Source organism: Barbus barbus (genome assembly GCF_936440315.1).
Source record: "Barbus barbus genome assembly, chromosome: 40".
NCBI lineage: Eukaryota > Metazoa > Chordata > Actinopteri > Cypriniformes > Cyprinidae > Barbus > Barbus barbus.
Window position 1 is genome coordinate 22,253,220 of NC_136718.1, and position 14,855 is coordinate 22,268,074.

Here is a 14,855-nt window from a genome sequence, read left to right on the forward strand (position 1 = left end):
ATTGTGATATCTCATAATTAGAACTTTGTATCTCTAATATCCCGATAATCGTGTATTGTTTATCTCATAATCAGTATCTCATAATTTCAACTTTTCCCTCAATTATTACTTAGGACATATTTATCTCAAAATGATGGCTTAGTATCTCATAAATTCATATTTTTCCTCAATTATTACTCAAGCATTTAATGATTTCAACTTTTACCTCGTAATTATGACTTTTTATCTCATAATTAGGTTAGTGTCTCATATGTGTAACGTTATAACATTTTGTCAAAATTTCAATTTTTTCATCTCAAATTATGTCAAGATTATATTACAATTTAGACTTTTATCTCATAATTTATCAAATTTTTATGTCAAATATGTCATAATTATGATTTGCAATACTTTTTTGTGGCAGGAAATGGGCTTCCATAATTACAGCTTTAAGCTAGTAACCAGTTACATAAACATTGCATAAAGCTTCTGTTTAATTATGAAATATGTCACCAAATTTGGGAAAACTGCGCAGATCCAAGAATTTCATTGGGCTTTTAGAAAAAAAAAACACATTCCTTGCAACTTTTGCACCAAAACCAGATATTTCGAAGTTACCAGTTGTTTAATTAAAATATTTGTTGCAGTCCCAGTGGAAGCTCCCGAAGCAACGATTCAAAAACAGTCAGTTGTGTCTTTAAAAATAGTTCCGTGTGAAGTATTTCACCAACTTGCCCAGGAGTATTACAATGACATCAAACAGGAATATGATGGATAGAGGACTAGAACACAGAGCGGGTTTGAACGGCATAAATATTAACTAGATGAACTTTGCACTGAAACAGCTGTCAGATTTGCATTGTGAAGGCTCATTAAACCACACACACTCCTGTGTACCGAGCCCTCATTAATCAGATATACATTTAACATCATTTAGAGTGAATGAACGTATTCAGAGAAACCAGAAATTCGAGAGGAAGATACACCAGCTTGTGTTTGCGGTGAATGCCAGCTTATTTTCAAGCTGAATGATTCACATGGGCTATTAATATAATATGGCATTTTCTAAGCCAAATGTCAAGAAATGACATGTGATTTAAAATATCAGATGTCAGCAATAAATCTAGGAGATTCAAATGATGAAATTGAGATGTCTATTTATGTGAACATCAAAGTCATGGTAAACGCGCGCAAACACACTCACATATTCTTGCTGTCCTGAAGCCGCTGTGCCCTGCACATGCTCTGGGGGGCGCTCTTCAGGGTCGCGATATCGAAAGCGGCCGTGTCTGCCTCGCCTCCTCCCTCGTCATCATATGTGATAATGTTCTCCCTGATCTCATCATCTTCCACAGGAGACTGAGTGTCCCGTTTCTGCCTTCGCAACGATAGCGAGAGTGCCGCCACCACTTTCCAACAAAAGAGAGCGAGAGAAAATGACAGGACGTTAATGCCACTTTTCATGGATTTTTCTTGTTTACCAGTTAATAATAATAATGTGAAAAGAGGTACCTATCCTTCAGGCATTGTTAAAAGTTGTAACACTGATTTTGACATTGTTACACTGACATTTACTGTGTTTAACCCAATCTAGTTCTCTTGCTAGACTGATTTTATGTTAGATAGCAGTGCAATTGGAACATCTCATTCATTTTTATACATAAAAATGTTCAAAAGCAAAACATATTGAAAGGAAATATTGCTGTCTAGCTAAACACTGTACCGCAATGGAAATGATCCAAAAACTAGTTTCTTATTAACTCATTTTAATGTTTAAATATTTCTTTAATCAAATTTAAAACTAAAATGTTTTATTCAGTATTGTTCCAAAAAGCATAAACCTTTAACCTTTTAAAGAAAAATTGCAACTAGTGTAACAACTGTCAGTTTTTAAATAGCTCTAATAACAATGATTGAATGAATGAAAGAATAAATAAATAACAAAAATGTTTGGAAAAGCTTTTAAAATGTGGTAAACATTGAGATATGGCAACACTTTACTGCAAAGGAAAATGTCCAAAAACTAGTTTCTTAAAAATGACTCAGAAACTCTTTTAACTAAATCAATATTTCTTTATTTAAACTAGGGATGCACCGAATCCAGATTTTTGGGGTTCGGCCGAATACCGAATCCACTGTTTAAGATTCGGCCGAATCCGAAACCGAATACCGAATCCTACTCGCATCCTTAGTTCGGCGCATCGGCGATGTTGTGTACTGCTTAGGGTCCTTGCCACTAGAGTGCTGCATTGGGATTGGGACCCGCAACGCAAATCTCGCGGGAGCGGGCGGTTTGAACTTTGCTGCGGGCGGGAATGGGCGGTTAAAAAAAACACTGCGGGATCGGGAGGTAACCTAGCGACATGATGTCATTGTCAACAAAATCAAAGTACTTGAAGTCTAAAGAAACGCGCGGTAGCCTAAGCGTTTTAGATGTCCCCGATAGCCCAGGCTATATTCATCTTCCCTACCAGAATACATGCAGGTCAGGGAAAGGAACAAACATGAATCTCTTTAATAATAGCAATACAATACGTTTTTTTTTTCCTGCGGGACGGGAGAAGACACAAAATCAATGCATCTCTATTATCGTGCGGGAATAAATTCTCAGAGTTTTGCGGGTGCGGGCGGGAGTGGACATACATATTGCGGGAGCGGGCGGGAGTGTAACACACACGTTGCGGGAGCGGGCGGTAATGGTCAGAAATTCGGCGGGCGCGGGATGAAGAAAACAGTCCCGCGCAGGGCTCTACTTGCCACCACGAGACAAATTGGCATTGCAAATTGAACATAAAGCTCGACTTGAATCGCCTTCTTTTGGTTGAAAGTACTGCCAAACAAAACTTTTTTTGCTTACGAGTTCCATTTTCAGATTCTTACAGCCTACTACATTCGAACGGGTCCTATGTAAACACCTTCACGTAATCAACGGCCGTGTGACGTCGTAGCGCAAGTCTAGGGTTCGGTTTCGGTGGAAAATAAATCTAAGGTTCGGCCGAAACCGAACCCCGTCAAAAAGCCCAGGATTCGGCCGAATCCGAATCCGAATCCTGGATTCGGTGCATCCCTAATTTAAACTGAAAACTAAAATGTAGTGAATCACTATTAAGGTTTTTCCAGTGTGTTTCCTAAAAGCTTTTTTCCCCCTCACTGTTCATTTTTCATTTTTGTCTGAAAAGAAAACAAAATGCAAATGATAAGTGCGTTATTTTTGCAGAATTGCAATTATATCATGGTAAACACTTCCAAAAAAATGGTAGTAATAAACTAAGGCCAATATCTATAAAATTCCCAGTGAGAAAATTAACATTAGCGCACTTTCAATTTCAGGCAATTTTTCCATTATGATACAGAGTTGCCATATTTTCATAATTTTCTGTAAAGCCAAGTTAGATAAAGTAAAGATGAGGATAAAGTTAACCAGTTAACAACATCTCATTTAAGATGCAGAAAGGCAACTTGTGGAGGGTTTTAGCAGGCGGCCATGAACGGGCGACTTTAAAATGTTTTAAATGAGACTTTAAAACAGTATATATTTGTTTACTTAAAAAACTACCCTTTTATTTGCAGGTGAAACAGTGAGGGACATTATATGTTGCCACATGGCTACACTGTAAAACCCCAAAGTGTATTTGTAGAAAATGCCTATTCCACCTCTCAGTTTGAGTGTTCAATGTCATTTGGGGAACCTTGAGGGTGGCTTGTTCCGCAATCTCAAAATGCCATACGATGGCCTCAGCACTCATCAAATGTTGTTTATTATGAGTGACTTCGTGCAGGAATGAAACCCAAACACGTTCATTAGGAAACCCAACTGACAAACGGAGGACAAGCAACGAGGCAGGTCGGCGGAAAGTTCGAACGACCCAAAAAAACACCCACAAATATGGAAGAAAAGCTGCAATTTGAAGACACGCCAGGAGGCAATGGTGGATGAAGACAGGGAGTGATGGACAGATGTAGCAACAACACATCATTAAACCAGCCGGGTATAGAGGTGGAGCGATGGGCGAGCAGCAATCACAAAACCTGACGAAACGGACTCAAAAGTAGAACTGACCCAGCAGAGTGGACGCACAAGCTAGGATGGCCAGCATGGCGGCCGAGCTGACGCCCAGCAGCGGGGAGTTTGACGGTGAAGGCAAACACGCCGTCTGCCTCTCCCAGTCCGGCACAGACGCTTTATCCTTCTCGTCCATTTGTTGTTTTCGTTCTTCCGCCCACATGCCTCCGTTTTGGCACGGACACACCGTAACGGTAATCGTTCCTGTGCTGCTGAGGTCTGATGCACCGTCACGGAGCATTATGGGTATTTTTAGAGCAGGTAAAGAGGAAGAGCGAGGAAGAGCCTTCAGGGACGACAAGAGCACCAGACTCGCCGTGTGGTCTAGAAACAAAAGAAATTAATTACACAAAAAGGCATCAGTCATGTGACACATTACGAGAAAAAAATAAAGGAACAAGATTTTTGAAACATTTATTAAGCAAATAAATAACTGTAATTATATTCTATGGAGAGAGTGAAACACTTATGTGCTAAGAGAAAATTAGACATTAAATAATTATAAATGTGAAAAAAATTAATTTCATACTATATTATATTAAATTATACAATATTATATTATATTCCAAGTGGATGGAACAGATCCTTTTAACAAATATATATTAATAATATAATTAACATGTAATAAATATGTATATGTTCTTAAAAATATATTAATCATAAACATATAAATGTAATATTTAATAAATTATAATAAATATAACATTATTTTTTATCAAAAATCTATACACAATAATAACAACATATACAAACATTAATATAGCTTATATTTATAATATATATAATATAATAATATACAAATAATATAATATTATACTAAATATTAATAATATAATATGTATATATTCTTCATAATATAATCATAAATGTAATATGTAATAAATATAAATGATAATAAATATACAATTTTTTATAAAATATCTACACACATATACAGCATATAGTTTATATTTATAAATTATAATTGTAAAATAAATAATATATTATAAAACATACTATTTTTGTCTATTATATATTATGGAGATATCTTCTTTACTCTTTTTGTGTTCCACGGCAAAAATGACAGCATACGGGTTTAGTCAGACATGAATGATGAATACATTTTAATTTTGGGGTGAGCCATTCCTTAAAGCAAATTAGAAATCGGCAGATTGAAGCGGCGAACAGGACAAATGAGCGAAATGAAAGAACGGATTGCCGGAGCACATGGGAGTTTGCCGTGTTCACCGGAGTAGAATGTGACAAAAAAGATAAATGGATGAGCGTAATGAAGGAGGATATATGTCTGGACAGAGACCGGGAGGGAGATGAGGAAAACTGATGGGGAAGTAAAGACGGATGGATGACAGGAGAAGCGAGCGCACCTCCCCGCTCTCTGATGGAGAAGTTGAGCGCGTTGCTGGACTCTGCGGGAATGCTGAAGTGGATGGGAGAGTTGGAGCTGCTTTGGTCTTTATCCGTCGCTCGAATCACCTGCACCACCTGAAACGCAAATAAACAAAGACTCATACGCTGATTTGCACAAATAAGACGGATAAAGGATCAGCAGTCTAACACGCCACGTCATGTTTGGGCTGACTCACTGTGCACTGCGTCAGTATCAGTCGCTTATAGAAATCTGCTTTTCTGAAATGCCTTTGGAGAACCAATCTATTTACAGCGTAGCAAGCAGGGTCACTTTTCCCTCAGAAGTGCAGAAAGTATTATAATTGATCGGTCAGCTGATAACTTGTAAAATAAACCCTCACAGGGTGATCAGAAATAGGTGAAAGGATTTATTTTGCATAAATGTCCAGCTGACTGCACATAATTCTACTTATTAAATGGCTACTTGCCACATAAATATTCAATGGACATGCAATCATGATGTGAAAGTAAATGATTTTAATATACAACAGCTATTGTAGGAAATCAGTTGCCTGGAGCAGTGATTAATTATGCAATAATACTTTATTGCAGAATGCTGCTATTAACCAATCAGAAATAAGCATCTCAAATTTGTTTATTCCAGAAGAATCATTTATTATTGAACACTGGTGTCTTTTATTAAATTGCTTTGCCAATATGACAAGAGACAACATGCATTAGTAATTTTACTGTTGGGTGTTGTTAATCAGACAAACCAATGTGCAATAAATTATAATTATTAATAATATTCACAAGAGGGATACTTAAGAGGGATACTTCTGTTTATTTTAATCATTTTTGTCTTCTTGTTTTTTATTGTTTATTATTTTCCCCATCTTTAAATGTTATATTTAATAGTTTATTTTATATATTTTATTTAATTGTTATATTTAATATTACGATATATATTTGTTATTTTAATACAGAATGCTGCTATTATGCTATTGTAGTCCTGAATAATTATTTACTGCAGTTTATTGAACACTTGTGTCTTTTATTAAATTGCTTTTGCCAATATGACAAGACAAGAGATGACATGCATTAGTAATTTGACTGCGGTTAAGGGCTGTTGTTAAGCACACAAACCAATGTGCAATACATTATAATTAATAATATTCAAAAATACTTAAGAGGTATACTTCTGTTTATTTTAATAATTGTATTTTTCTTGTTTTTATTGTCTATTATTTTCTCATCTTTTTATTTTATATTTAATATTTTATTGAATTGTTATATTTAATTATTTTTTATTTTATTTTAATATTTTAAATACAGAATGCTGCCATTGACCAATCAGAATCAAGCATCTCAGTCATTTATATTACTTGGAAGTAGAATGGGTTATTCCAATTTATTCAACATTGTTTTTTTTTTTTTATCATATTGCTTTTGCCAACATTTTCTAAAGCCAATAACACAACAGTTATTCATTATTATTCATTTTAATGTGGTTAAAAAGTGTTGCTAGGCACACAACCCAAATAAAACGTCCAATAATAATAATAATATTTGTTATTATTATTATCATTATTATTATTCACAAATAGTTTTTGTATATTATATTTTTATACATTTTATTTAATTTTTTTTGAGTATCTAATTTTTCCCAACTCTAACTGCAGACAATTTCTGTCTGGTTGGCTTCCATTGTGGATGCTTCTTGGCCACAATAATCTTTTAAAGCAGACCGTGCTTCATTATTCACAGACTCTTTCCTCTGCAGGCTTTAAAGGGTCAGAGATTACCGACCTGTCCAGCAGCGCTGGAGTCGCACACGGCCGTGTTGTATTGTCGGTCCAACTCGGGGGCATTGTCATTGAGGTCCAGCGTCTCTATAGCGACTGCTACTCTGGTGACTTGGTTTGGGCTGTCTAAGAAACAGAAAAGAACAGCATGACGGGATATATATATATATATATATATATATATATATATATATATATATATATATATATATATAAAGCAAAGGAAGTTAGAAATCAAAAGCTTTTAAGCCGCAAGTAGGTCAGCAAAATCTTACTGACCATGAAACAGAAGTTAACTCCAATCTGTCTTGTTACTGTTCTCCATACGCTCTTTGCTCTTTTGGGACATAACGTTACATCACGAGCAGAAGTGGCCTGAACGTCATCTGATGTTCATGACATTACATAAAGCCATAACAGAAGCACACTTATCGCACTCAGAGCGTGTGTCTAATATGAAAGTAATTACTGAATATAAGCTGAACAAATCCATTAAAGACTCGGAGTGACTTCTGAGGATGCAAGATAGTGTTTTACGAGGGCCAACGGGAAGCATAAATGGGCGACCTTGAGCTGGGGTGGACCAGACTCAAAAGCAATTCCACTTTTCATTCTACAGTATTATCCCTTTCTCTTCCACTTCTGTCCGCTCGTGTCTCTGCCATAAGCTTTCATGTCCACGGCCGCCACAGAAGTAATAGCCTTCCTGTGGGACGATTACACGCTGCTACCTGTGTGAAATTGTCAGGTGCTCAGAACTGATGCGATGTGCCTTTAAGAGTTTTGGTACCTCTCTGTGTGGCGATGACGGTAATGTTATGCCATTGCTCCAGTTCCCGATCCAATTCCATGGTGGTGGTGATGAGGCCATTGTCAGAGGCGATACGGAACAGCGCCTCGGGGTCCGACTCGGGATCAATTGAGTACCTGAGAAGAAATGGACAGGAATAAAAGCAGGAGGGCAGACAGATTAGAAGATATAAAGGAGCCAGTGCATCAATAAGCCAGTTAAGCAAGTGAAACGGAGCAGGTTAAAGGAACACTCCACTTTTTTGGGAAATAGGCTCATTTTACAACTCCCCTAGAGTTAAACAGTTGAGTTTTACTGTTTTTGAATCCATTCAGCCGATCTCCGGGTCTGGCGGTAGCACTTTTAGCTTAGCTTAGCATAGATCATTGAATTGGACCATTAGCATCTCGCTCAAAAATGACCAAAGAGTTTCAATAATTGTCCTATTTAAAACTTGACTCTTCTGTAGTTACATTGTGTAGTTCCTAGCCATATCGGCCTAGAAAATCACAGCTTTTCATTTTCCATCGGTATTAGTACACGATGTAACTACAGAAGAGTCAAGCTTTAAATAGGAAAATTAACGAAACTCTTTGGTCATTTTTGATGACCAAATGCTAATGGTCTAATTCGATTCAATGATTTATGCTAAGTTAAGCTAAATGTGCTACCGCCAGACACGGAGATCGGCTGAATGGATTGAAAAACAGTAAAACTCAACTGTTTAACTCTTGGGGAGTTGTAAAATGAGCCTATTTCCAAAAAAAAGTGGAGAGTTCCTTTAAATGAAAACAGCCCACATGCTTCCCCTGGCAGACAGAAACATGATGCAATATGGATTTATTTTATTTTTTTAACTAATAATGTAAAAACTGTATGGGCTGTGTGGGTAAAACTCACAAAAACCTGTCAAGACCATGTCCTGGTGATATTTCACCCCAAAATCAAGGTATCTCTCGCTCTCTCTGTCTGTGTGTGTGTGTGTGTGTGTCTATATATATATATATATAGACACACACACACACACACTGTTCAGAAGTATGGGATCAGTAAGATTTTTAAAGCATTTATTTGATCAAAAATACAGAAAAAAATGAAATATTGTGAAATATTGTTACAATTTAAAATAACAGTTTTCTATTGTAATATATTTTAAAATGTAATTTATTCCTGTGATGCAAAACTGAATTTTCAGCATCATTACTCATAGTCTTCAGTATCACATGATCCTTCAGAAATCATTCTAATATACTGATTTGCTGCTTGAAAACAGTTGTGCTGCTTAATCTATTTTTTTAACCCGTGATAATTTTTTTCAGGATTCTTTAAGGAATAAAACATTAAAAAAACAGCCTTTATTCAAAATGGAAATCTTTTGTAACAATATATGCTACAGTTCAAAGGTTTGTGGTCAGTATTTTTTTTTTTTTTTTTAGAAATTAATATTTTTATCCAGCAAGGATGTGTTCAAATGCTAAAAGGTGATAGTAAAGACTTATATTGTTAGATTAAAATAGAAAACAGTTATTTTAAATTGGAAAAATATTTCACAATATACTAATACTAATTACTAACATAATATATTATTACTAATATTATATAAAAAAATACAATTGTGTATTAAATATAATTAAATATTATATGCACTCTTATTATTACACTTATTTTTGCATAATTTGACAAAATTACAGGTTAACTGGAAATAATGCACACTAAATTAGTCTGTTTTATTTATTTATTTTTGTCACATTTCATATTTTATCTCAAGCTCTTTACTAATGCCTTGGTAGTCATCATTTATAAAATTAACAAATATTGCCACGGCTCTTTGTTTAGATCTGGTTTTAAAATAATTATTTGTTTAATCATTCATTTTCATATTTCTGAAGTTTAAAATTAAAAGTCTGGGTCTGGAACTTTACTAATTTCAAAACAGCATAAATAAATTATGAGGACAAGCTAAAATGTTTCCAAAATGTAATTTTCTGTTTTAATGTGGCCTTCAAAAGTCCCTGGCACATAAATGTAACCGCACCTGAAGAAACACTCACACATAATAGTATTTGATTAATATGTGCTGCCTTTAAATTATGCTGATACATTTTAATTAAAAACACTGCAAAATTGCCATATTAAAGAAATGAGAATCAATATTAAGAATAATAATGAAAAAAAAAAATTATTATTATAAATACATTATGGCAATAAGAATTTGGAGGTAATATGCTTCATTATCATGAAAATGTCACAATGCATAATAATGTGACTGTCCTAAAAAAAAAAAAAAAGAGTGTGTTCTTTATGCAAAATACTTTTGCATTGATTTTGGAGTGACCAATGTGTTCTTGTGAGATTCGCTCATACATAGATAAAATCAAGTCATACTGAGTAAACAAGGTAAAAAAGTGAAAAAAATGTGTTTACTTGATGTTGTTACTGAGGCCTGTATCCGGGTCCACGGCGGCCACTTTTCCCACCACGCATGCCGGAGGGCAGTTTTCTGACACATCCAGCCGGTACCGCGAGCGGGAGAACTTTGGCGGCTCGTCTGCATTCAGAACAGTGATGCGCACCATTGCCCGGTCTTTAAACGGACCTCGTCTGAGGAACCGCGAGTCCACGTTTGGGTTTTGCACCTCCACCGCGAGAGAGTAGGTGCTTCGCCTCTCATAGTCCACGGCCTGGTGTTCAAGATAAAAAACACTTCCTCATGAAACATTACTTTATTGAAACTCACATACACCAGCATTCGTTTTACTGTGTTTTGGCACCAGGAAGGTGCTCTAAAATATCTATTTTCATTTCAGTGAGATGCTGAAACTCCCACGTTCACTCCTTTTTCATCTCTGCACCACAGTAGATTACAAAAAAAAACATATAAACGTCAAAAAAAGCAATGCGTCTGGGTTTCAGCTCTTCATAACTTAAACGACTGCAGGGCTTGCTCTGCTGTTATTAAGACGGAAGGAAGCCATGGATGTGGTTATAGTAACATCCATAACCGCTTCAGAACTGTATTAGTGGTTGTGGATGCACTTCTGACGCTGGACACGATGAGATTGGAGAACCGTAGGTGTCCACAATCAAAGTTTCAGAAGATGCAAGCGATGTAAAATAACAGGACCGTTATTATGAGCCTGTCAAGAAAGTAATGTTGACTTTAAGGGAGGCGTCAAGGAAAAGAAGAATGACATGAGCACATACAGTATGACCAACCATATTTACAAAACATACAGAGAATTTAAAGGTGCTGTAGCACATGCTTCTGGCTACTCCAGCTTAATTTCATGGATTGCTGCATTTCAAAATGTGTGCTTGCAATGGATTGGCCAAGAAGTCACATCTGCATTTGCATGTGTGTGTAGTTTTTGGACAAAGGGTCAAAGAAAAAGTGGAAAATAGTGCTGCAAAACTAAACGATTAGATAGATAGACAAAGACTGATAGATAGACAGATAGATATTATTACATGGGCCCAGGAATACTTCCAGGCAGTCAGTCAGTCAGACAGACAGACAGACAGACAGACAGACAGACAGACAGACAGACAGACAGACAGATAGATAGATAGATAGATAGATAGATAGAGCACATAAACCACTTTGAATTTACAGACAAAAAACCATCATATACATACTGATATTGCAAAATAAAATTCATCATATCATGACATAGGATTTGGGTCATATCTCTCAGCCATAACTAAAAGTATAATTGGACTTGAGGAGAAAAATAAAACGCTGCAAAGTGTATAATCAACAGTGTTGGGGAAGCTACTCTGAAACTGTAGTTTGACAAGCTACAAGCTACTCGTAAGTTAAAGTAGTTAAACTACAGTCAAGCTACCCTTTTGGAAAAGTAGTTAGCTACACTACAAGTTACTATCAAAAAGTAGCTAGCTACATTGAAACTACTTTTGATTTTTTTGAACAACGTATATTATAAATAACTGAATAAGTGTCTGAGGAATGTTTTAAGTAAAATATTTAGTGTTTAAAACAATGCAATACAATTATGATTTCAAAGAGTATTGTTTTATTACACACAACACTCAAATATTTCAGACTGTTACAAAAAGTGTAACCTTTACTTGTCGTTTCTTTGAGAGACATGAACTTGGACAAATAAGGCCATGGGTAATTAACGTTAGTTGTTTCTCCATCCTCCAAATCTGCCGCCACGTCTTGCTCCATCATGGATAATATGGGTGTGTCAACCCACTTCTGTACGTCAGTGAACCGTTAGCCGCAAGATGCGTGATTAAACAACAGGTGGCGGTAATGGCAAAAAATGAGTTTGTAATCTAACAAGAAGAATATCCTTGCATCGCGCTGATTCGCGCAGGCTCGACAAAATGCAATGTAGCGTTTGCTCGCGCTACACCGCTACTTGCTGCAAAAAGTAGTTAGCTACTGGAAAAGCTACACTGTTTAAAAAGCAACTGAGCTACTGCCAAGCTACTGAAAAATGCAGTTAAGTTAGTAGCGTCGCTACTTGTAGTTAACTACTCCCCAACACTGATAATCAAGTACTGTAAGGCCTGTAGGACGTTGTGTGTAGTGGAGCAGTGGGCATAAGCAGCGCCGAGGGCCACTAACACACATGAAAATCTCTGTCACTTGAACTACAACCATGTGTTAATCAACATCTTCATGCGCTTCCTCTCGCTTGTTACTCAGCGGCATTAGTCTCCCCGCGCTCTTCCTCTGTCTAATTTGCTTTTCGTATTCACGCTTTTCTCCTCCTCCCCCCGTGTCTCTGACTCATCTCGTTCCTCGCAACCTTCTCTTTCCTGTTTTCTTTTTATACACGTCTCTCCTCATTCTGTTAGTTCTGGCTGTGTCTTTAACTAGCACACACACACACACACACACACACACACACACACACACACACACACACCTGTCATTGAAGTACTGAGCTCAATGGATGGGTAAAGATTTCTCCCTCACACACAGGCACATGCATATCTGTCTTTATAAGCACTTGTCAGGGCATAAAATAACTTGCGATTCATTTTACAGTTTGCTTATTTTGATTCATCTAAAAGGTGGAATCTTTTCTCTTTTCAATTAGTTATGTGTGACTTACCGTCACACAAAGTCATTTTATATGAAATGCACATTTTCAGTCCCTGCAAAGTTTGTATTTAAATAACGGCTGCCTGTGTGCACTGTGATGAGGTCTCTCCAGGGGCCGCAGGTTAAATTCTCTTTCCGCCGGCACTAATATGCATGTTCGCTGGCAGACGTTTACGCTGCAGATTATCCTCATTTACATTTGAACTCAGAGTCAATTTAACTCATTTGCGATTCATTCTGCTGGAACTTCTTTCTTTGTTATTGCTTTGCTTTTTACTTTGCCCTTTCTCTATTCTGAATAAATACAACGTAAATACAACTAAAGCATTTCACTTTCTGAAGGACAATACGATTCATGCTTGCCAGTGCATTACCACAATACTGAGGCGCTGTTGGTGGTTCCCAGGCTCTTGCTATGCAGCTTCATAGGCATTTAGAGTGTTTTTGGCATATTGTTATGGGGTTACTAGGATAGTTATTTTTAGTGCACTGGCTTGTGGTTGCCAGGGTGTTGCTATGTGGTTGCTAGAACATTCTGAATGTTTGCTAGGCCATTACTAGGTGGTTACTAGAGTGTTCAGAGTTTTTAACGTGTGGCTATGCAGTTGCTTGAGTGATCTGGGTAGTTGTCAGGGTGTTGCTAGGGTTTTTGTATAGTTGCTCACTAGCCACACTCAAAAGAGCCCATCCCTCAATCTATTGCTTTTCTAACACTGCATATTTCCTAAGTTCAACCTTTGGGTTGCCACCAGGGTGTTCCTATGCAGTTGTTAAAGTGCTCGGTTTTAGCCCATTGCTATGTGGTTGCCAGGGTGTTGCTTTGTGCTTTCAAAAGTTTTCTGAATGTTTGCTAGGGTATTTTTAGGTGGTTGCTATGGTGTTTTAAGTGTTTTCCATTTGTCGCTATGCTGTTGCTAGAGTGTAAGGATGTTATTAAGTGGTTGCAAGGGTGTTCTAAGTATATTTGGGTAGTTGCCAGGGTGTTGCTATGTAGTTGTTTTTTAATGTTTTTAACACATTGACATGTGGCTGTCAGGGTGTTGATATGTGGTTGCTGGAGTGTTCAGAGTATTTGCTAGGATATTTTTAGTGCATTATGTGGTTGCCAAGGTGTTGTCATGTGATTGCTAAGGTGTTCTGGATGGTTACCATCATCGCTATGCTGTTTTTTTTTTTTTTTTGCTGTTAAAAATTTTAGCATGTTGCTATGCGGTTGCTAGGTTGTTCTGAGTGTTTAATGTGTTGCTATGTGGATGTTATGGTTACTATTTGAAAACAACAAAAATTGTAAAAAGGCACATAAAATTACCAAAACAAAATCACAAAAAAATACATAAAATGAAAAATGAAATCTAAGAAAAATTCAAAACAAAATAAAAATACTATAATAGAATATACATAAAACTAAAATAACACCAGCTGTTATGCAGTTGCTAGTTGTTCACTAGCCACATTTAAAATTGCCCATCCTCCAATCTATAGCTTTTATAATGCTGCATATTTGCTACATTCATCCATTGAGACTAACAGTCATTTTGAAAGTAATGAAATTGAATTTATTTGTTTAGACGGGCAATGTAATCCATATGTGGTGCAGCTACATTTACAGACGAGGTTACCATAGTAATGAAAGCATCAATATGATGTCTAACAATGTGAGAGAATGTCTGTATAGGCAAAGGGGAGAGAAAACGGGAAAGTTTGCCATTATCTTTGCTCATATGCATATTCATATAGTATATTCTGTGTCTGAACCAGCTCACTCATTCATTACTTGTGCGTTTTTCACTG

General features: G+C 36.5%; 1 protein-coding gene across 1 annotated transcript in view; it reads right to left on the bottom strand.

Annotated features, from left to right (window-relative positions):
- Nucleotides 1–14,855, bottom strand: part of LOC306859385 (uncharacterized protein) — a gene marked incomplete at both ends in the record, with an annotated part of 53,340 nt that overhangs the window by 2,519 nt on the left and 35,966 nt on the right. Inside the window, 6 exons of the mRNA XM_079400399.1 lie at nt 1,184–1,388; nt 4,040–4,366; nt 5,407–5,524; nt 7,199–7,320; nt 7,985–8,121; nt 10,409–10,665. Coding sequence (XP_079256525.1) covers nt 1,184–1,388; nt 4,040–4,366; nt 5,407–5,524; nt 7,199–7,320; nt 7,985–8,121; nt 10,409–10,665 — 1,166 coding nt within the window. The remainder of the gene's footprint in view (nt 1–1,183; nt 1,389–4,039; nt 4,367–5,406; nt 5,525–7,198; nt 7,321–7,984; nt 8,122–10,408; nt 10,666–14,855) is intronic.